General features: G+C 39.2%; 1 protein-coding gene across 1 annotated transcript; it reads right to left on the bottom strand.

The window, feature by feature from the left end:
* Positions 1-3,802: 3,802 nt before the first annotated feature.
* On the bottom strand, positions 3,803-23,668 carry LOC142379878 (xaa-Pro dipeptidase-like). The gene is made up of 15 exons (XM_075465252.1): positions 23,590-23,668; positions 20,719-20,902; positions 20,147-20,274; positions 15,242-15,305; positions 12,283-12,330; positions 11,817-11,878; positions 11,423-11,467; positions 10,630-10,705; positions 9,346-9,392; positions 8,675-8,743; positions 8,332-8,409; positions 7,983-8,131; positions 5,441-5,625; positions 4,715-4,906; positions 3,803-4,293 (listed from the first exon to the last, which is right to left on the bottom strand). Exons 1-15 carry the CDS (start codon positions 23,604-23,606, stop codon positions 4,165-4,167), a joined length of 1,473 nt encoding a protein of 490 aa, XP_075321367.1. The 5' UTR covers positions 23,607-23,668; the 3' UTR covers positions 3,803-4,164.

The following is a 23,668-nucleotide window of genomic DNA, read 5'->3' as shown; positions in this document are numbered from 1 at the left end:
CCAATTGTTGGCCTCTAAATTAATGGTGTAATATACCCTTTGTACACTGGGGGATATTAAGCTAAGGCAGGGCTGCATTCATACAAGGGGGATTATGAGGCCAGCTGTGTTACATGCCAAGGGCCCAAAGGTGTCTGTGGATAATTTAGCAGGGGAGTAAATTTGTTCATGCTCCATAACTGTGATTGATGACGGTACCTGGATTTAAGGTCAGCCATTCTTAAGTGATACACGATTCAGCATAGACCAAAGATGAATGTCTGGACATTGTATTTAGCTATGAATGTTACAGAATAATTGTTCATGTTAAATATTAAGTGAGTTGGCTGACAAGCAGCACATCACTTATTGGAGAGCCAGTGCATAAATTGATGGTTGTTAAGGTAAACCTTGTTAGCCATGTGATGCACTGTGAGTGAACCTACATTTTGGTGATGCTGTAGCTCAGCAGAAGAACAGGGTGCATGGTCGTCTGGCCATAAAATTTGCAAGGCCACAAGTCAAAGTGTTTGTGGACAAGACATGCAACCCTCCTTTTCCTTTGATGTGTTCATCGGCTTGTGAGCGTCTGTGCATTCTTTGATGAAGAATATATATGGAGTCGACAATCCTCAGTCAGTAAACAACATCCACAACTTACCTGTGAACAGAGATCAGAAGAGGAAAGCTAGCAATGCTAATGCTAATGCCAATGCTAGCAAACCTAATCAAAGCCATTGGCTGACAGGATCCATGAATTCCCTTTACACACACATATGGAAACCACTCTCAATAAAGCAAAGGAACCGTAGTATGATATTGATGATACAATGTACCCTTTTACATGTATTCTGCAAATTGATGAATATAATTATTTACTGTATTTCTCTCAATACTACTCAATCTAGTCATTCTTGACTATCTGAACAAATCATTCAGAACACTACTGCAAGCTCAGCAAACATGTTTGGAGAGAGAAAAAGCACAATTTACTGTATCGACTACAGTTGTAGTGACATAAAAAATGGAAAAATGTACAAAGAGCAACTTGTTTCCAAATCATTCTACTAATACTTAAGTATAAGAAAAACTTCCATAGGAGTTTCCAAGAGCTCAGCTGGGAACACAGAGGCTCTGGAGATCCGAGCTCATTCAACCAGAAGCTAGTCTGGCAAGGTCCTGAGCATGGCTCAGTTTAAGGGATGATATTTAACTGTACATTTTTGTACTTATTACTAATCTCAAGGAAGTGCATATAACACAGATATTATTAAATCTAAAATAAGAGCACATTTAGTATCAGTGTCTAAAACCATCTCACGTGTAATGATGCTACAGGGTGAGGGCAAAAATGCTCACATCCCACAGAAGCATGGGTGCACGGTGTGACTCGTCCTTAAGACACAGAATAATGTTGAAACACGCTGAATGGGAGAAAAAGTAAAATACTAGGAAAAAAAAGATTTTGCAACGCAGTGAACAGATCATTTCTGAAGAATTTTCATTGTCTTATAACTGACTCCGTTCTTTAAAAGAAATCCTAATACACTCCATCTTTAATCACCACACTGCAACACTGAATCATTTTGATGGCTCTAACAGCGATGCAGGTGGAACACCAAGTCCACATTTTATGATGCTTCCACTTTGGAGTGCATCCCACGATTATCATACTCCATTTTTCCAGACTTCACCTGCTAAACGACCTACAGAGAAAAGAATAGTGAGTGTTGTATCGTACAGAACATGACTACTGATCCAAACTTTACCACTCCCATCCTTTTAAATGAGTCAGTGAGTGATGCTGTTATTTCTGGTTAATGCATAATTTTAAGCAGCTTTATAGATTAGCTGTAAGAACAACCTTTGGCTGGAAACTTCTAATCCATCAGAGGTGCAGCTTTTGTCTTTTTTAGCCACTGCTTTAATTTGTAACCTGAACTCTCCAATGTTCTGTTTGGTTCACCTCTGGAAAGGAAATCCATTTATTAACAGATTACTGACATTTACACCTGATGATTTAATGTGTTACAGAACCAATCATTTGTTAAAGTGTCCTACTGTGTGTTACAGAGCAAAGTCCCGTAATGAATGGCTTACCAGAATTCGTCGCTGCATTGTAACTGAGGAGATTCTTTATTTAAACAAGTGAACTGGACCTTCTTGGTTTAAAAAATGTGAGCTCTTACCATAACTACTATACATTTACCAGATTCTTTCTACACTGTACATTTCAAAGTCTCTTGGTTGCATTTAAGTCTAAATGGCCTTTGGGCTTGATTTTGTATTGTATTTCTAGAGTGTAAGTGATCAAACAGTCCACTGGTTGGCTCTGAAGAATTGTAGAAGTGACATGGTGTAAGTATTTGAAAGCACTGTTCCTATCTATTTATATGATGTAACATAAACTTATTTCATATCATCATTATTCATTTTGGCACATGTTGCTTTAGTTGCATGCATTGACGTCTACTCTGATGTAATCCCTAAAACTGCCATGTGATGGCAACAGTGTCTCAGCAACTCCACACTGCAGTTAAAATATCTCTCACACACACAACATAAATGTGAAGGTTTGGTGTATCATTTTCCAAATTTTATCAGAGTTTGAACATGTTGGGAAACTCACTGACTACAATAAAATGCTTTTAGCCATTATTTTTTCTCCTTCTAACCTGTTGAGCTGTTGACTCTGAACTAAACTTGAGGAGTTTTGAGCAAAGTGTTCACAGAGAAAAATGAGACAGCCCCTACGGCACTTGCTCATGAGGAGTTTTCACAGTACACCTCCATGTGGGGATATCTGAACATCTGTGTGACAGCACTGCAAATCTATGACTTTAATGTTGCGCTAACTGCTAGCCTCTTATCTGTTGTCTGAAGTTAAAATCAATAGCACTTTAAAGTGTTTTTCAGCCTCAGAGGATCCTGGTATATTGATGTGTCGTACAAGTTTAAACTCAGTAAGGTTCCCAGTATTTTTAGAGGTGTTCAAACAAAATGATGGTTTTTCACAGTATCCCAGTTGTGAAGATTACTTGGATTAGATTTTTGAGGATTTGAATATTATGACAGATGTACAAAAAAAAAAAGAAGTAATAAAATGGATGCAATGTGACCTTCTAATGCAGATGGACCTTGGACAAACCCAGCATTCGTCTTTTGAGGCAATCAACATTTTGCCCTAAGGTGCAAATGAGAAGCATGATTAGAGGCACAGCTATTTGTAGTTCTCTGCAGACAGAGCAGGAGACACCCTCAGGTTGTTATTACCAGCCTGTAGACAGGTCTTAAAGGGCAAGGGCATGAGATTAGTAGGAGCATAATGAAAAAGCGGTTGGAGAAGAAAGCCTCGTTGGTTTCCATTCTGTACGGAGAGGGCAAATTCAAATGATGGCCCATGTTCCCATCAAGCTAATCAACTGTGACTAAGGGAGGTGAGATTTAGCATATGGCCCACATTGCAACAAACTGGCTCCACAGCACTAATCAGCACCGAACTGGGAGGTTGATATTTAGATGTGGGGAGAAAATTATAAATAGTGTTATTTTACAAAGTGCTTTAGGAAGTTACCCATGTCTGCAAGGGTCAGCCTCAGGGAAACTGAGGCTAAATCATTTGAATATTGAAGAAAATTAAACTGTCAACGCTGACGATCAGAGAAACTATAGAGAAACCCCTTTATATCTCAAATATAGACCCAATGAGAATCTGCCAGCAGTTTTTCCAAGTGTCCTTGTTTTCACATCATACATGTCGGTATGACAAATATGCTTTTATACAAACAAACTAGATCAAAAATCTCTAGATCATGATATGATGTCAATTAAAACGTTCATTTTATTCAAAATCACAGCTTTTTTTGCAAGAATAAATGTTTACAAAGAGAAACTTGTTAGAATAAAAAATACTTTTTTCATAAAATTAAAAAATCATCAGTCTAAGGAGGCATAAAAAAAGTCAATTCATCAAGGCAGAGACCATCCTTTAAAGTAAGTACTGTGTATGAGAATCAAATCCCAATGAAAGTTGCATGATTATACTGTAAGAGGCTTATCAAGTAATAATAATCTTGACTGTATTTGCAAATGAATAATCTCAGTTTTATTGAAGAAAATCCTAGATAATTAATGGCATTGCAGCGTACTGCCCAGACTTTGTGGACATTTGTCATCCAGAATTCTTCATACGACTGGGCTGAAAGGTTTTGCAGAGTCGGCCATGAAAGCTTCAATCTCCTCCACCGTGCGAGGGACGCAGGTCAGCAGCTCCACACCACTCGCTGTTACTGCTATATCATCTTCAATGCGAACCTGCACACAGCAGACACACAGCGGTCAGCGGAACTCAGTAGAACCAAAAGCAGATGTTCAAAGGCAAACTTAATGCAAATATTCAATATGAGCAGGATCTGTCGGTCATATATATACATTTTTTAGTTTTTAAACTTCAAATTCTCCTTTGAAACATTTTATGACGTGTGCCTTAGGATTTATACAAATGAAGAACTTCCCATGTCTGAAGAAATAACTTAAAATGTCTTTCATTTTGCATGGCTTTCTCTAGGTCTAAAAGTGTCTTACACATACACAGCTCTGTCGTGCTGTGGACCAACTTAGAGCTGCACTGCACGCTCCATTATACATAGTGCTGTTAGTCGCCGCTACTCTCCTGTTAAATCCAAACAAAAATCCAAACAAAAACAAAAAAATAAAACTGTCCAAGCACACTGACCCCTCCAAAGCCTCGGAAGCGAGCCAGCACTTGGTTGTTGATGAAGCAGCTCTGAGCAGGGTTGGCCAGGGCCTGGTCCAGCAGGTGGTTGATGAAGTATATTCCAGGCTCCACAGTGAGGACCATCCGCTCCTGTACCGGGCGGCCCATACGGAGACTCCTCAGTCCAGGCTCATCGATGCGCTCAACTCCCTTCATCACATCAGAACAGGATTTTTATGATCACTTATATAATTATCACTGATAAAAATTGCCTTGTAACTTACAGGATAGTCCCTCTAGCACGGACATTACAACCCGAACCCACAACTAAATCAGATTTTAGAGTTTCCATCCAGACAAGAAGAAAATCATGGTAAAACCGTCATGATGACCAAAGCTGCTTGAAGGTAAAGTGAACACTGAGCAGTGACACTGAAAACCCTGTGGGTTAACTGTTCCCACTATTGTTTTGTCAGAATTGCAGAACTGAAATTATAAATTCCCCCACCACAAAATGAAACCATCAATGTTCAGAGTTCAGACAACATTGGTCTCCTGCCCTCATCCTGAACTTCTTCTTCCGGCAGCTTGACCTCTCCGTGTTCCCTTCTCACTTCTGCACCCACAGTCTCTTTATTATTGATGACACATCAATATTCAAGCAACAGGAACGTGTTTCCATCTTCTGTCTCAATACTTTGACAGTTTCAGCCCAAACTGCAGACAACTGGTTTGTGTTCTCACCTCAGGATAACCTCCCACATCGTGAACGTCGATGCCAAGCAGGTGTCCGAGGCCGTGGGGCATGAAGACGGAGCCCAGGTGGACCTTCAGCATTTCCTCGACGCTGCCATGCAGGATGCCGATCTTCACAAGCTCCTCCAGGTGAACCTTGTCAGCAAGGCGGTGCATGTCAGTCCACTTCACACCTTCAAAATACATTTTTAATTGAGGAATAGAAGTTTTTTTTTCAACTGCACTGTAAACCATTAACATTTTAAACTTTTAGACTTTCAATCAAATGTGACGTCATTTGGTTCCGCAAGAACACATTGTCAAATAGTAGCAGTTTAAAGTTTGGACACACCAACTTGTGTGTAGGTTTTTTTTTTTTTTTTTTTTTTTTTTTTTTAATCATTTTCTACAATGTAGGGTGATCCTAAAAGCATTTGAAAGCATTGGTTATATGTCAACTTCTTCCAATTGGGTGCCTTTTGCTTTGGTGATAACCATGGTAACCATAGTTTCTGCCTGCTATCACCTGGAATGTTTAGCAGTTAAGCAGAACATGTCTTCAAGTACAGCTGCATTTGACTTTAGAAAATGGAGTCAGTCTGGACTTGGAGTATCCCATAGTACCGAAACAGTGGTTTTGTCTCTGCGTTGGTCCCGTTAGCTCTCAGAGATGCATTCGAAGCCACAGACCGAAACATCTCATTACAAAGACAACAACAGGCTCACTGGGATCAAGGGAGGTGTTATGGTCTGGTTTAAGTCTTATTTATCGGATAGAACTTTGTTTGTACATGCAAATGATGTTTCTTCAACACACCCAAAGTTAGTTATGGCGTTCCAGACAAAGTTTATTCTCTCTTTGGCAGTACCATCATGAAACATGGCGTTTCCACAGTTAACCCAGGTCTATAGCCACAAAGCCTGATGAAAATGATCAGTTACTGAAATTACAGGCTTTGAGATATAAAGGCCTGGATGACCTTTAATTATCTACTTTCTAATTCAGGCAAAACCAAGATAATTGCTTTTTTGGTGCTAAAAACCTCACAGATTCACTTCCTATCCATATAATTACTATAAATGGCATTACCCTTGCCAACAGCTCTACTCTTGGAATCTTGGGAGTGATTTTTGATCAGGATTTGTTCTTAGAATTCAAGCATTAAACGGATTCAAATAGCCTTCTTTAATCTGTGTATCATTATGAAAACAGTGACATAGTGTCTCAAAGTGATGCTGAAAAACTGGTCCAAACATTTATTACACATGTCCAAATAATTCACTGACTATCTTTCAGTAGATCCAAGAAGCTGCAGCCACAGTACTGACAGCTATCACCACGAAAGATCACATCGCTCCCGTTTTAACCGCCACACTGGCTCCCAGTAAAGTCTAGAACTGAGTTTGAAATGTATTTTTATGACTTAAAATGTCCTCAGCGGTCACCAGCCAGCCTCAAAGATCTCAATATTCGCAATTGTCCCACAAGAGCTCTTCACACTAAATGCAGTCCTACTTGTAGTTCTAAAAATGACTTTTCCCAGACACCCACTCAGCTAAGTTCCAGCCAATAACCACCTTATTTGATCGAGCTTATAATTATAGTGCTTCCATTTTTGTGCCAGTTTTACCTGACTCATCAACAGCCTGCCGCTTAATTGTTTCATGAATAGAATTTCTGTGCTACAGTATTATGGTTTTAATGTTATCTTCCAAAAAACACGATTTTTGTCCAGTCTTCTCTGCTTTTCTTTTCTTTTTTTTATGTTTTACACTTGTGTGTTTTGTTTCTTTTGCAGCAGTAAGACACCAAGATGCTTTTCTCTGTGCATGACTGTTTTATACAAGATACTGTTTTATACTAGTGTTGGAAGTTTATTAAAAACTGAGGGGACACTCACAGTTGCTTGCAAAGGAATTCACCTCTTGGCATTTTTCCTATTTTGTCTCCTTACTTGAAATAAAATGGATATTTGGTGGGTTTTTATAGTTTGATTTACACAGCATGCCAACAATCTTGGAAATACAAAATATTTGCGATTGTAAAGCAAACGGCAAACTTTAGCGTGCATAACTATTTAACCACCAAAGTCATTAATTTGTAGAGCAATTACAGCTGCAAGTCGTTTTGGGTATGCCTCCATGAGCTTGGCACGTCGAGCCACTGGGATCTTTGCCCATTCTATAAAGTAAAACTGCTCCGGCTCCTTAGATGGATTGGCTGGGTTCTGCCGGTGTACAGCAATCTTGAAGTCATGCCACAGACTGTCAATTGGACTGAGGTCTGGACTTTGACAAGACCATTACAACACATTTACACCACTTGACTGTTGCTTTAACAGTATGCTTGTATGGTATGACCTGCTGGAAGGTGAACCTCTGTCTCAGTCTCAAATCTATGAGAGACTGAAACGAGTTTTCTTTAAAAAAGTCCCTGTATTGAGCGCAATCCGTTACTCCCTCAATTCTGACCCACTTCCCAGTCCTACTTGTCTTCAATGTGCTTCTTGGAAGCCAGTAACGCCTCATTATTTAAACTGAAGATGATAACCTGGTTTGATGGCAGCCATGACAGTGAGGGAGGATTTCAGGACAGCCTCATAGATGGCCCTCTGGTCTGGAGTGAATTTGCCGTTGGCTGGGAAGGAGCAGGTGATGTCTGAAGAGTAGCAGTAGTACTCTCCGCCCATGTCAAACAGACTGCAGGCAACAAAACATCAGGACTGATTGGGTCAATTTTTTTCCAAAATGCTTTGGGCATACACGTTCCATGTTGTTTAAAGTTTTTAGTAACGAAAAGAGCCCATTGTGTTACACAACAGAACAATTTAAGCAGTTCATGACTCACGAGTTGGTACCAAGGTGTCCTAAAAGGTTGAAAACAGCTTAAAGCTACTCACCACATGTCTCCCTCTTCAATTTGTTTATCATTGGGAGCCCCAGCATGACCATAGTGGAGGATAGAAGAATTATTGCCCCTGATGGGAATAATAATTTAAAAAAAGCATTAAAAACATATGAATAATTTCTTAAATACACTGTGGAAATGGTGCCGAACAACTTCCGTCTCATGTTTCAAACATAATAATTTGCACCCACCAATCGTGACTACTAAAACAAAAGGTCAGGAAGTGATTAACAAATATCATATTCATCCACAACAATGCTGCTTTATTTAGAATGTAAACATGGAGAACAAAGTAACTAAACAGGTTAAAGGAAGATGGATTGTTAAAGCCTTACGTTCCACAGATACAGGTGTATGAGGTGTGGCGCATCCCTCCTTTGTTGTAGCAATAATGCTGGAACAGACTGTGAAGAAACAAAAAAAAGCTAAGATCAGAGCGAACACACAATAGCTGAAATACACTCTGCACTCTGCCTGACTCCATGCGTTTTAGGAATCCATTCAGAACTAATTATATTTGACCATTGTGATATCGGAGGGTCTTAGATTCGATCCCCGGCCTAAACCAGTCCACGTGTTGAAGTATCCTTGGAAAATACCCTCAACCCAACATTGCCCCAAATATGTTCATTGGTGTGCGAGTGTGTATGCACGATAAAAAAGCATTTAATTAGCATAAACAACTTTATCTAAAGTGTGTGAATGAAGCTTGAAATGTAAATAGTTTGGTATAAATGTAGTTTTTTAACCATTCGCCATATACTGACTCAGTCTTTACGGTGACTACATCAGCAGGAAGTCTGCTCAAAGTAAGGAGGTGAAGAGTGTCCAGCTGCCTTAACCTTTTATATAATTAGTCTATTTGAATATGATCTCAAATAAGAACTCCTTAAATTCCCACATAACTGTAAATGTAACCTACAGCAAAGAGCCAAGAGGCCTTTGATTCCAAAGTCTTGTGCCCAAACATGGAGCTATACATCTGATTACTATTCATGCAGCTTACCTCTCCATTTCATATTCTTTCTGTCCAGGTTTCACATGCTTCATGATCTGCAAAAAAAGTGATCAATTGATTACAAAACTGAAAGACATTAATTGGTAAAACTAAAACTCTTCTGTTTGCACAAAAGCACCCAACCCTCTGCTGTTGTCTTTGTTTAGCCGACTGTAAAACCGCACTGTAATCCCTCACAAATTAAAAAAATAGAAAGTCCAATAATTCATAAATCGACAACCTATGGGTACTTTGGCTTCAGCAAGTATAAAACATTCGCTGACTTTTTAAATCACTTAAATTTTTTCCCTTTCACTTGGCCAAATGTTCAGACATGCTCTGCTGTCCAAAAATCTGACACCAACTGAATGTGTCTGCTTCATGTCTGAAAGACCACGCTGGTCTCATCTCCCTCAGCCTCAGTAAACTCAGACCCCTTTACATTTAAACACACGCAAGTTTTCACATGGCTATAGTCTGATCCGCATGCAGTCATAATAACTGACAAGGATGGGTAATGTAAAATATCTTTGGCTTATGCACTGCAGTGAATGTCCTTCACATACACATACATACAAGGCCTGAGGCTGGGGTGGATCGTTCTCACTACTCACTATTTTGTGGATTATACTGTGTGTAATATATGTGTGTATATATATATATATATATATATATATATATATGTGTGTAAACACACACATATTCCTCCAATACATCTAAGTACTCCCTAAGTGTTTTTTTTTTTAAACAGCGTCTGTTAGGGACTGGATAGTGTAGTGGTAAGATTGCCACCTTTCGTGTAGGTGACCTGGGTTCAAATCCCCAGCATGAAAGGTACTATCTCCAGTAGGGGTCCTTAGGCAAGAACCCCCTTACCCTACCTGCCAAATGCATTAACATAAACAGAAATGAACTAACATGTATGCAGCATCTCCTCACTCAACACGGTCACATGCACGGTTGAGTCGGCTCTCTTTGACCATGAACTGGGTCACTGGTCGTACTGGTACGTTTACAGGCAAATTTAAAGAAAAACTGGATTTGGTTGGACGAAGACAATTATTTGCTTTTTTTTCTTTCGTGTGTGTATGTGTGCGTCATGTAAACAGACAACAGCAAAGAAGCAGCATGGTGACAGCAAGATGAGGATATTTCATGATAAAAACAAATGTGTGAAAAGATTTGTAGTCTTCGAGGTTCTAGAACTCCACTGATACTTTTGTTGCATTGTGATTCATTTCATGCTATGAAGTTTTAATTTGCCAGGATCTGTTTTACTGAGAAAGATTTTACCATTTTGTGGGCTTCACTGGAAATCCTGTTGGTGTAGCGCAGGACCTCCAGCTCCATGTCAGTCTTAACAAGACGGCTGCAAACACAGACAGAGAAATGAGGAACCAGCTGTGTCTTAGACTGGGGATATGGTCACTCAGTTTAATGGATGCATAGTTTAACAGTATGTATAGTTCACATCTCACTTAAAGCAAAACTAATACAATATATCTGTTGCACTGACTTAAACAGATATTATTTTTAAGTAATCTCTCCGATATTTGGTATCATTGAAGTGGCCACAATAGTAATCAAATCTAAAGCAGCTTGTTGATAAACATTTTCAGTAAGGTTTTATATCTCATCCCGTCTCATTTGAACTTGATAAGATGACAAGGGAGAGGAGGGAATTCAACAAGCAGAAAAAAAAAAAAATCAAACCAAATTTTCAAGAATAAAAAAGCCCATTGAAAGAGAGCCCTGTTAGCTCTGGCTTGAAGAGGGAGCAGAGGGTTCAATCAAACTCTACTCTCCTGGAGATGTGCCTGAAAAGCTTTCCTCCTAATTTCAAGAAAAGTCAATTCAGCTGGAGGGTGCAAACTCTAATGCCAAAGACAACCAGGCAAGCACGGAGTCCATTAAATCCAGACTGCAGACTGATTTCTGACTGAGAGGGGATATGACAACTAAAAAAAAAACATAATTACCTCACTGAGCAGGTGGAATTGCTGGGGTTTGTGGAAATGTGACTGAAAAGTATTTTTAACCCTAAAGTGAACTTTTTCCATAATATAATGACAGAGGTTTTGCTCACCATTCCACAATGACTGGGTGTAAAAGAGTGTTGTTGACTTTGAAGCTGATGACAAAAGGAACAAGAGGGTGAAGCATTAATCATACAAAATACAATGTGGTGTAAATGGTTTATGGTCCAAGTCTTTGAAAAAGCACTTGAGGGCAGTGGGAGAAGATAAAAATGGCAAATATATTCAGTTAGGGAAAAGAACAAAGACCAGTGCTAAGAAAACATTACTGTCAATTGGTGGCTAACAATTGCTTGCTTAAGTAAATTATATTCAGAACCAGGTTAATCAGCAACAATCAGTATGCATAACAGTCAGCTGCATCTGTGGTTATAAATAGAAAATAGCCAACCTCCTCAAACAAAGTATCATTACATTAATGCAATCGATGCCAATTCAACGTACCGACTAATGCCTTCAAAGGAGGCTTCGCGGCAGATGCTCCCACTATCTGTGTTCTGTCCTCGCTGCAGGGAAAAAACAAGAATACACAAATATCACAAAAACTAATCAGTACACCATTACTAAGAGATTTCAAATGTTAGTACTGTATACCACTGTAATCTGAATTTAGAGCTATTCTCACTCGACTTAGCAGTAGATCAGCAAACCATCAAGTTTTCCTTCAACAGATCTTTTATGGCAACTTAATCAACATCCGTCTGTGAGGAATCAGTTGTTTTATTTTTGATAAGATGAGCAAGCTGGAGGCTAGCAGAGAGTAAGGTGTTGTGAGGTGATTGGGGTGAGGCTGATTCTGCCAAATACTCCCAACACATAACTTTAGGTGTTAGTCCTATGATCAATCCTCAAGTATCCAGTAAATCTAAACATCATCAACTATAATCAGGTACGATTAAAGGATATTTACCAGTGTTAGGAGGACTGCAGGTTTCAGGTTGGACAAGACATCAGCAATCTGCAGGGATGCAGACAGAGAATAATTAGGAGGTAGACTCTCAGCAAAGTTGCACAAACATTTTACTCTGCTTCATGTCAGCAGAATAAAGGTCATTCTGGCAGGCACCATTGTGCCGCTGTGGCCTTTGCAGTAGTAAACCGCACATTGAATGACAAAACTCAAGAGACTTTCATACTCCTCTGCCAACAGCCTTAAAGTCACATAACAGCTCTCAGATATGATGCTCACTGTTATCATGGTGCGATTTCAGCCCTGCTGATGAAACTATTAAAATGTCAGACTCAGTAAAAAAGACAGACTCCCTCCATTCTGACAACCTGAAATCTAAATATGAATTGAACTTGTTTTATATGGACTGGGATGACTGAACAATTCAATGTGAACATGGCTGAAGCTTAAAAGTTGGTCAAAGAACAGAATTGAGAGTTTGCAGTCTACACAGAATGATAGTCTACCATCGTTATTAGAAAAATACAGTTGCACAGTTCTGTCATAATATCAGTTGTGTTATATAGGCCTCTTGCAGCATTGCTGTGCTAATCGTACTCTATACATCCTGCTTTGTGGGTGCTTTGGCAGCAGTGGCGGAGGGGAGGAGTGGCAGGGGTTGGCCATGGCCACCTCACGCTGAATCCTGGCCACCCTATTGGCCACCCTGGCGTGACCCCAACCACGCATCACTACTTTCATCATTACTGTCACTAGTTTCCGGCGGGCGGAACCTTTCCTGGACTGCGACGGCACTACCAGACACTTCGATGCGAGCACATCCTGTGTTTTGCGGCGAGAAGGCACGACCAGACATAGACATAATCTTCACTTGGCAAGTCACCGCTGAGTGCCGTAAGTCCTCTATGCATCATACTTAAACTGTTAAAGGATAAATTCCGTTTTTTTTCAACCTGGACTTTATTTCTAGCATTAGATACGTTAATTTATTCACCCATAACATTTTGGTGTATGTACCCCACAGAAAATACAGTGAGTAGACATCAGGTCATGCTCTGAATTTGATGGATTTAAACATTTTTGAATCACAACTAATTCGGTGAACCACTTGGGACATTTTCATCCACATCTAACCTCCACAACCCTCAAGACACACGGTCAACCAAGCTAGTCGGCCAGTGATTAACGAGGCACAGTTAACTTTGTCCTCTAACTTAGAGTGATAAAAGAATCATTAAGTCTGTGGAAAACCTTCCTAGCTAAGCATCTATGGACTTATTCAGTCGTAGAGAACACCTTGAAGTGGTGGTACAATCCGCTCCCATCTCAAAGTCACATGAAAAATGGCCATACCTGCGCTGTACACCCAAACTAACTGCCAGGTAAAGGACTGAGGCTGCATGCGATATGTGGCAACTGACTGACTCGTTTGCAACATACAGAAAGTAAAGCACTGAGGTGGGTCACTCAGACAGTTGCACTATAAAGATGCAGAGCTTTATATTAAAACCAAATGTCTGATTTGAGAAACATTAAATAAAAGGGGAGTTTTGACTGATTTTATTCATCGGTGCAACAGCACCCACGTGCACTGCCAGACACTGATGTGTCTAAAGACGCCATCTTAAGTGGATCTCATCAAATCTTGAGTCCACTAAAGATTCCCACTTTTAAATTTAGATTCATAGTTATGGCCTGGTGTTAATAAGAGGAAAAGACTGACCTGTACATCCTTCTTCGGACAGATAACATCTTAATGATGAAAACCAACAACAACTTTCTTTGTTTTAGCGGATGAGAGATCGAGCTGTTTGTGGAAGCTAACACAATTTCATTTTTTCTGATATGATCCTTTGGGGTTGAGCTGCTTATATTTAAAATGCAGAACTGGCTGATTATCTGTGTCTTAAAATGTGTTTATTTAAGAAATCTCACACATCACGCAGGTGCCGAGATTTAAAAATACCAGAAGCATCAGAGGATGAATCATTAAAAGGATCGAGTGTAGACATGGAAATGAATATGGAAATATTTCTAATATTAACTACCTATTGATTTTTTGGCTGACGAAAGCTCTTCCGTGTTGTCTGAATACATAATTTCTAATATGTCTCCAAAATAGCTCTGGAGCTGTACACACACCACTATTGCTCCCCTGGGCATCTACTGTCGACATCAATAAACATTTCCCTAAAATCTCAGAACAGTCTGAAAATGAGGGTATTTTCCAGAATGGGTTGATAATACGATGCAAATGGAGCTGCAGGTTTCAAATTAAAGTCTCATCACATTATTGATGTTTGATACCTGTCAAAGTTGTTTACAAAATATAAAATGCAATTGGTAAAATAATCATTTATAATAATTATAATATGCTAATAAAAATTCAAATGCTGTCTACATCTTTTCTGATAATAGCCAACAACGTCACAGACTGCCCCACAGAGATTTTATAACCTCTCATAAAAAATGGCAAACATGGCTCCTCATTTTTAGAGACCTGCTGCGGTCATCAAATTCAACATGAGCTAATCATTTTATTGACGTAGTCAAATGTCTCCCTGTCTTAATTCGATATGTTTTCTATGCTCTATTGTGAAGAAGATATTCACTTTTTAGAAAATCATTGCATTTTAATTTTATTCACACTTTTTGGGATTGTGGCTGTATAATAACTCCTTTCTAAACGACAAGGCTCCACATTACCTGCAGTAACAATGACTGTAATCCTGCTTTATGTTTTAAAGTGGTCATATGATCTTGGACCACAAATATCAATTTCTGCCTGAACTGCAAATAAAACAATGTTGACCTTTGTCATTAAAACATCACACAAAGCCATGAAACTATCCTGTTTTGAGTCACGTTGTGACACAAATGTCACACAAGTGAAGGTTCAAATACTGCACGGACAAGGTCACGTCAGAATGGCCGTAAAGACATGCGCAGACAGACTTACGTCAGGGGTGTATTGCACCTCATCGACAGCATATTTGGCCATGAAGTGCTCTTTAGAAAAGATCCTGTAAACAGATGCAAAACACACAGTTCATAAATACAAGTGAAATAAACACAGATACACATGAGGGGTTCTTACACAATAATTTAGTTTGGGTTGGTAGAATCAGGTGTTGAGGTTTTTAGCAGCTGCCATTACATGAGACAACATGAGGTTTGCCCATGAGACGTGCCGTCTATACTGGGGACAGTCTGAAGCCTGAGTGGAGCATATGTGGAGCAACAGCAGGACAGGATGCAAAAGTAAACTGTGGAAATCTGTTTAGAAGACCATATCAGGAATGGCAGATTAGGGTACAGACTAATGATGGTCGTGACAATTTATGTAGATATGATGCATCCACAACTTAAGAAAAAAAAAAGAAGTGGGAACATTATATACAAAGTAATAAACATTATCTGCAGGAACACTAGCGCCAACGCTAAACATCCTCTGAACAACTATTTGCTATCTTCACCAACCAGACTTTGTACAAGGAACATAGCAGAATGAACAGTCTTTGTGATTCGCAAATCTGAAGTATTTAGGATGCAGCTATGAGATAAAAAAAAAAAAAAAATCTAAAAGTAATCATTACATTAAAGGTGGGGTAGGGGATCTTTTTCTGGAACATTTTTTTACATATTGCTTGAAATACTCTTCACACCCCCATTGCAACCAATTAATTAAAAGTTTTGACACAAATATGAAAAGTTTTAGTGGCCTCTAGAACGTACAATCTAGGAAAAACACTATCCAATCATACTGAACGGACCGTTAACAATGATTGGATTCTGATGCCGTCTATCAAACTGCAATTTGCTCCTCCCCATGAGATGCTAAAGAGGGTTTCCATACCAAAGAGTTAACTTGGTTTACACACAGACCCACAATATTAGGCGAGTCTGGAACATATATATATTCTACTTCAGCAATCAGCTTTCTTTTAGCTTTCAAAGTGAGCGGCCAAATGCATTAATCAAGATTGTGCATGAGCAATTTCACCACATGTGTACCATTTAAATTGTGTGTTATAAATGCTGTTCATCTGAGAAATTTCCTCTGTGTGGCATTACCGGAGCAGGTTTTTTATGTTTTTGTAGCCAAACATGTTTTTGCCACCCTAAAACATGACAACCCAGGGTTCAGACCAGGATGCAGAGTTGTAGTCTTACACACTTCTCTGCAGCTTCCCACCTGCTGCTACCCACCCAATCAATTAAGACAAAAGGAGCAAATCCTCTTGTGCAAAAAGAAATTATTAAAACAAAAACTTTAACTAAACAAAAACATCAAACTATTAAATGTGGTTTGCTGAATATCAGATCTCTCCTTTCGAAGTCTCTGTTAGTGAATGAGTTGATTTGTGATCATCATATTGATATATTTTGTCTTACAGAAACCTGGCTGCAGCAGGAGGATCATGTTAGCATTAATGAAGCAACTCCCTCTGACTGTTTAAATGTTCACGTTCCTCGAACCACAGGCAGAGGAGGAGGAGTGGCAGCTATTTTCAGATCAGGGTTACTCATCAGTCCCAGACCCAAGATTAGTTTGAGCTCTTTTGAATATCTGATTCTCAGTTTTTCCCACGCAAAGTGGAAATCCCAGAAACCTCTTGTGTTTGTTGTTGTGTATCGTCCACCTGGCCCTTATTCTGAGTTTCTGTCTGAATTCTCAGAGTTTTTATCCCAGTTAGTGCTGAGTACAGATAAAGTCATTGTAGTGGGTGACTTTAATATTCATGTAGATGTTGAAAATGACAGCCTGAATATGAACTTTAATTCTATATTGGACTCTATTGGATTTTCTCAGAGTGTTCACAGACCGACTCACTGCCTTAATCACACCCTTGATCTTGTGCTGACTTATGGCATTGAGAGTGAACAGTTAACAGTGTTCCCTCATAACCCTGTCTTATCTGACCATTTTCTGATAACCTTTGAGTTTACATTACTTGACTATACAGTTTCTGAGAAGAAATTTACGTATAGAAGGTGTCTATCAGAGGATGCTGTAACCAGATTTAAAGACTTAATTCCATCATCCTTTTCTTCACTGCCATATGCAGATATGACAGAGGACGACTACCTAAACTTTACTCCAGCAGCACTTGACTCTCTTGTTGACAGCACTATAGTTTCAATGCGTACAGCACTGGACAATGTTGCCCCTCTGAAAAGGAAGGTAATCAGTCAGAAGAGGTTGGCTCCTTGGTATAATTCACAGCTGCGTGCTTTAAAGCAGACTGCAAGAAAGCTGGAGAGACAGTGGCGTTCCTCTAATTTAGAAGAGTCTCAGTTAGTCTGGAAAGATAGTTTAACAATGTATAAGAAAGCCCTTCGTAAAGCTAGAACTGCTTATTTTTCATCATTGATAGAAGAGAATAAGAATAATCCCAGGTTTCTTTTCAGCACTGTAGCCAGTCTGACTAAGAGTCCGAGCTCTGCTGAGCCAGTTATTCCTTTAACTCTGAGCAGTGATGATTTCATGAGCTTCTTTATCAATAAAATTGTTTCTATCAGAGAGAAGATTGATGGAGTCCTTCCCACTATTATTAGTGATGTATCATCAAGTACAGCAGCTTTAGAAGTATCTTTAGAACCTGATTTGTATTTAGACGGCTTCTGCCCAGTTGATCTCTCTGATCTAACAACAGCAATAGTCTCTTCTAAACCATCAACTTGTGTTTTAGACCCAATCCCAACCAGACTGTTCAAGGAGGTTTTCCCATTAATTGACACTTCCATATTGGATTTGATCAATCTGTCTTTGTTGACAAGATATGTACCTCAGACTTTTAAGGTTGCTGTAATTAAACCTTTACTTAAAAAACCTACTCTTGATTCAGAAGTGTTGGCTCATTATAGACCTATATCCAATCTCCCTTTTATGTCTAAAGTTCTTGAAAAAATAGTTGCAGCTCAGCTTTGTGATCACTTACACAGAAATAATCTGTTTGAAGAGTTTCAGTCAGGATTCAGAGTGCATCATAGCACAGAAACTGCACTGCTGAAAGTTACCAATGATCTCCTCTTAGCCTCTGATAGCGGACTTGTGTCTGTGCTTGTCCTGTTGGATCTCAGTGCTGCATTTGATACGGTCGATCACAGTATCTTATTACACAGACTTGAACATGTTATTGGGATTAAAGGAACTGCATTAGGCTGGTTTAAATCATATTTATCTGATAGATTTCAGTTTGTTCTTGTAAATGAAGAATCTTCCTCACACACCAGAGTAAGTCATGGAGTTCCCCAGGGTTCTGTGCTTGGACCGATTCTTTTTACTTTATACATGCTTCCATTAGGTAACATTATTAGACAGCATGTCTTAAAGACATAAAGACCTGGATGACTCAGAACTGTCTGCTGCTAAATTCAGACAAAACTGAAGTCGTTATCTTTGGACCTGAGCGTTTCAAGGAGAAATTGTCTAGCTATATAGTTACTCTAGATGGTATTTCCTTGGCTTCTAGTTCTACAGTGAGGAACCTTGGAGTTATTTTTGACCAGAACTTATCATTTGACTCGCATATAAAACAGGTTTCTAGGACTGCCTTCTTTCACCTTCGTAATATTGTTAAAATCAGGAACATCCTGTCTCAGAGTGATGCAGAAAAACTAATTCATGCATTTGTTACTTCAAGATTGGACTACTGTAATTCTTTATTATTGGGCTGTCCCACATATTCTCTGAAAAGCCTTCAGTTGATCCAAAATGCTGCAGCCAGAGTTTTGACGAGAACTAACAGGAGAGATCATATTTCTCCAGTTTTAGCTTCTCTTCATTGGCTCCCTGTTAAATTCAGAATAGAATTTAAGATTCTTCTCCTTACATATAAAGCTCTTAATGACCGAGCTCCATCATATCTTAAAGATCTCATTGTAAGATATTTTCCTAACAGAGCACTTCGTTCCCAAACTGCAGGTTTACTTGAGGTTCCCAGAGTTTCTAAAAGTAGAATGGGAGGCAGAGCCTTCAGTTATCAGGCCCCTCTATTGTGGAATAAGCTGCCAGTAAATGTCCGGGAAGCAGACACCCTTTCCACTTTTAAGACCAGGCTTAAAACTTTCCTTTTTGATAAAGCTTATAGTTAGGGATGGCTCAGGTGATCCTGAAACATCCCATAGTTAAGCTGCTATAGGCCTAGACTGCTGGGGGGCCTCATCTGACACACCTTTCCTCACTTTACTCTCTTTATGTATATGTGATATTATTGTGGTCATTAACTCGTGTTTCCCTGTTCCAACAGATATCCTTTGAATGGTGTTACAGTGCCGCCGTCGCGGTGGCCCCCTGCCCCCCCCCCCCCCTTTTCTGTCTTCTCAAACCCCAGCTGGTCGAGGCGGATGGCCACCCTTCCTGAGTCTGGTTCTGCCAGAGGTTTCTTCCTGTTAAAAGGGAGTCGTTTCTCTCCACAGTCGCCTCAGGCACGCTCAGGCCGGGAGATTGGACCGAAAAACAAAAAGTTTTCAGTGCAATCTGTTGGTTTTCTTAGCTAGGAAATTGTTTTTGAATTGGCTCTATATGAACGAATTGGATTATTTTATGAATTATGATTATTATTAATTAATTGAATTCCAATTGGCTTGAATTGGACTTACTATCTAAGTGCCTTGAGATGACATTTGTTGTATTTGGCGCTATATAAATAAAAATGAATTGAATTGAATTGAGATGTTTGGGTGATGACAAAAAAATAAAAAATCTAAAAGGATTCTTGGCTGTATTTTCAATAAATTAAATTCAAACAGTATCTAAAGGTGGAGAACACAAGTGTTAAATTCACAGCTTAGAACCATGAATGAGCCGATGATGAGTGGTGGCAGTGTACGCGGCCCTTTGAGGATTAGTGTGACTTACTCTCCCATCCAAGTAGCATAGCTTTCAGGCAGTTTGGGAACAAAAAGAATGGACTTCCCAGAGTCAACATCAATGGCTCCGTAGCAGTCAGGCTCAGTCACTCCAAAAGCCCAGTGGAAGTAAGACTCCTGCACAGTTGAACGAGTTAGACATTTCATTAGAGAGGCAATGTGAGAAATCTAAGATATTTCTTTGATTGGGCCATTTAGCGAAAGAAATGTGAATCTATAGCTCAACGTCATATCAAAATCTTGCTAGTGACTAAATCTATAGTTCTAAATTTATGTGATAATGCCAGAAAAACAAAGATACAGGGCTCTAGGTACCATGACAGGATGGCCTACACATGTGAGACAAGGTGAAGAGATCATGAGTGCCAGAGAAACTTCTAACTTGAGGTTTTTTTTGGGATACATTGATCAAATGCCCTCTGGCCACTTTTCCAAAGTGATCAGGCACAGCAAACTGACGGGAGACTGAGCCAGGACATGCAGAGGGGACATAAACAAGCTTATGGAACATGGATGGGTATATATAAAAATTAAAAAAAAGTCAATTTACAGCCAACCTACCTGCCTGAAGAGAACGTCTGTGTCCGTGCAGTACCTCTGCTTCTGCTCTCCACCCTGCAGCACCACAACAGACTTTGACTCAACACCATCTTTGGCTTTCAGCCCCTGGCACAATCTTCGACGGTTCTCAGCAAAAAGAGCAGCCGACACCCTCAGGGTGTCATTGCCCAGCCAGTAGACAGGTCTAAAAGGACAGGGAGACAGGGAGTATTTCAGGGGGATCAGAGCGGAGCCTGACAGCTAATAAGTGGGCATAAAAAGCTACACCATGTAAACACTGGGAAAATAATCTGCACAACATGAAGTTAAATAACAGACATTCCTTTCCATATTTTAAGCAAGATTCTTTTGTTTTTCCTTTTTAAAATCAACACATTTTACATTTTAAAATGCCTAAAAATGAAAACTATCAACAAAAAAGCTTGGCTCCAAAAAAAAGAATCATTCACAAAACAATGACCATGGAAGTAGTTCGTACTTGGCAAGTATCATAGCTTTTAAAAGCTAGCATCAAGGTTTTAAGGCATTTGTTTTCCCCCAAAAACTTTACACTGTTCTTATAAGTCCTTCATCAAAAAGTTACCAGTTCTGTATTTAATTTTGTTGAGGGGGGAGCGGACTGTAATGGCCACTGCAAAACTTTTAGCTTGTACCGGTTGAGGTAGTCTAATGTGGATTTTGAGATTATCATCCTATTGTAGAAGTCAACTTCTTATCAATCTCTTTCTATTTTCTTTTTTTCCAATCAAATCCATATTATGCTGTTAGCTTCCAGAAAAGTAATCCATGCTAACCTCTTCCAGTGCAATGTTCCCAGTACAACTAGCTGCAACACAAGCCCAAAAGTACCACCATGCCTAACAGCTGTGCTCGTGTTTCTTTCATTGAATTCTGCACATTTCTTTCTCCAAACAGACTTTTCCCCGATTGTGGCCCAAAAACTGGATTATTAACCAAATCCATCCACATGGCTTGTTTCCAACATGTAAACGTAATGGAGGCTTGTGTATATATTCATTTGGAAACTTTTGAGACTAAATTTTCTGGCCATAAAACTAAAGATTTCCACGTGATGAAGATTCAGAAACATTTCTCACAAAACTATAGAGGTGCCAGAGCAGAAAAATTAAATGTAGCCTATACTCTTCTGAGTTAAGCTTGCCTTTAACCAACTCCAGACACCAAACCACCACACACTGTTAGGTTTATATTGCACTACAAATCATACTTGAAAAACAGCCCATAAATGACGGGCACAACACACCTTAAAGTAACTCTTTATTAAATAGCCTGACAGTGATGCAACTCTCAGATGAAAATTCAAAGATTCCTGGGCTGGGCAAAGCAACAAATGTTTTAAGATGCTAACAATGATCCTGCTCAAAGCGGTTTTTGCCTTTTTTCCAAAAAAAGAAAAAAAAAAAAGAGTCTACGTGCTTAAGAGCAGATGCAACTCGGTCATATCCCTCACATGACTGATCAGCTCTTCCTGCTTCAAGAGAAAAACAAAAGCTTGTTAAATCTTGCTGACGTGGAAGAAAAGAAAAAAAACAACATGTCCAGTTACAAAGAATTTCCAAAGACCTTTGGCATTCTCCCCCTCAAACTGGTACCAGCAAAATTATACTGTGTTACTGACACTCGCTGATGGCACCAAGTAATCTAGTTTAGTTTCTCCAAACCAGTGAATGAAAACGGGTCTTAATTTAGAAAGAACAGCCAATTCCTTGAAAAAGAAAGGAGAAAAGTCATGATATTTGGTCGTTCTGGAGGTAATTCTCAGGATTTGTTTGGCTGATTTTATCCTGAAGAGGTGAGTGAACTGCAGCTTAACCTCCCATAAGGAGCAGTTCAGTCTCAAGATACAGACAGATAGACAACATTGAACTGATGAGTTTTAGATGTAAATCTTGTTCTCTGGCTCTACTGATAAGATAAAGAAAACATGTCATATCTCATTTAACTGGGCTGTACCAAAGGTTAAACCACAACCTCGCCGACTTTTATGGCTCAAGGAGTTCTGTGTCATTCTGGGTTTTACGGGTATATCTGTGTTTTTGTGGGACTGATCCACTTTATCACTGGGGTGGCAAATGATGCTCTTATTGACAGCAGTAGATGTGATAATACATCAGCTATAATATCCAAGCAACTGTCCAGTAATAGTCCGGGACTCAGAAAAATTTATTGCGAAATGCATTAATGTGTCAGTAAGTTATGGATTAAACTATGTCCCTTCTCATCATGTGATCAAGATTGAGGGTTACACCCAAAAAGTTTTTTTATTAACTTCTTGATCTGTTTAATGCATAATACTCGTTTTAAACACTGTATTACATATAAAAGCTCTCATTGGTTTGAATTAATTACTGAAGGGTGTAACATTATTTCTAGTTTCAGAGACAGATCAGCAATAAGTCAGTCTTTCAATGGGATAAACTGTACTTTAGATGGAAGTATTCCTCTTAGAAACAAATTAACAAAAAAAAAAAAAAACATCTGTAGGCTAATGTATTTACCAGAGGTTAACGTTTCGAGCAGTTAAATTGCATGCAGAGCAACTTAACTCTGTTCTGGTCTTAACTCGGTTAATATTACAACGAAAATAAAACTGACATTATAAATGCATTTAATTTAATGTTCATTACTTAGAGGAACCATTAATAACGTACCAAACTGTTAAATTGTCCACAGTCGAAGCCAAATGGACAGGCACGTCGTAAACCACGTACTCGAGAATTTACATAAGCTCGTGCGCTCGGCTAACTGACACGCAAGTGGCTTTTGGATGACAGTTAAAACGAATGCATGTTATTATTTTTATCAATTCACATTTTCAAGTGTTTTCAAATCATAAAACAGTGAGCTCACCGTTGTGCTGCGGCCATGATGATATCTGGGTCCAGACTGTCATGCGTCGATAGAAGTCACGTGATCTCTGGCGCTGAAT

Source organism: Odontesthes bonariensis, chromosome 1 (assembly GCF_027942865.1).
Source record: "Odontesthes bonariensis isolate fOdoBon6 chromosome 1, fOdoBon6.hap1, whole genome shotgun sequence".
In the NCBI taxonomy this organism is placed as follows: domain Eukaryota; kingdom Metazoa; phylum Chordata; class Actinopteri; order Atheriniformes; family Atherinopsidae; genus Odontesthes; species Odontesthes bonariensis.
The sequence above is the reverse complement of the archived record's forward strand: the minus strand, read 5'-3'. Positions and strand labels throughout refer to the sequence as shown.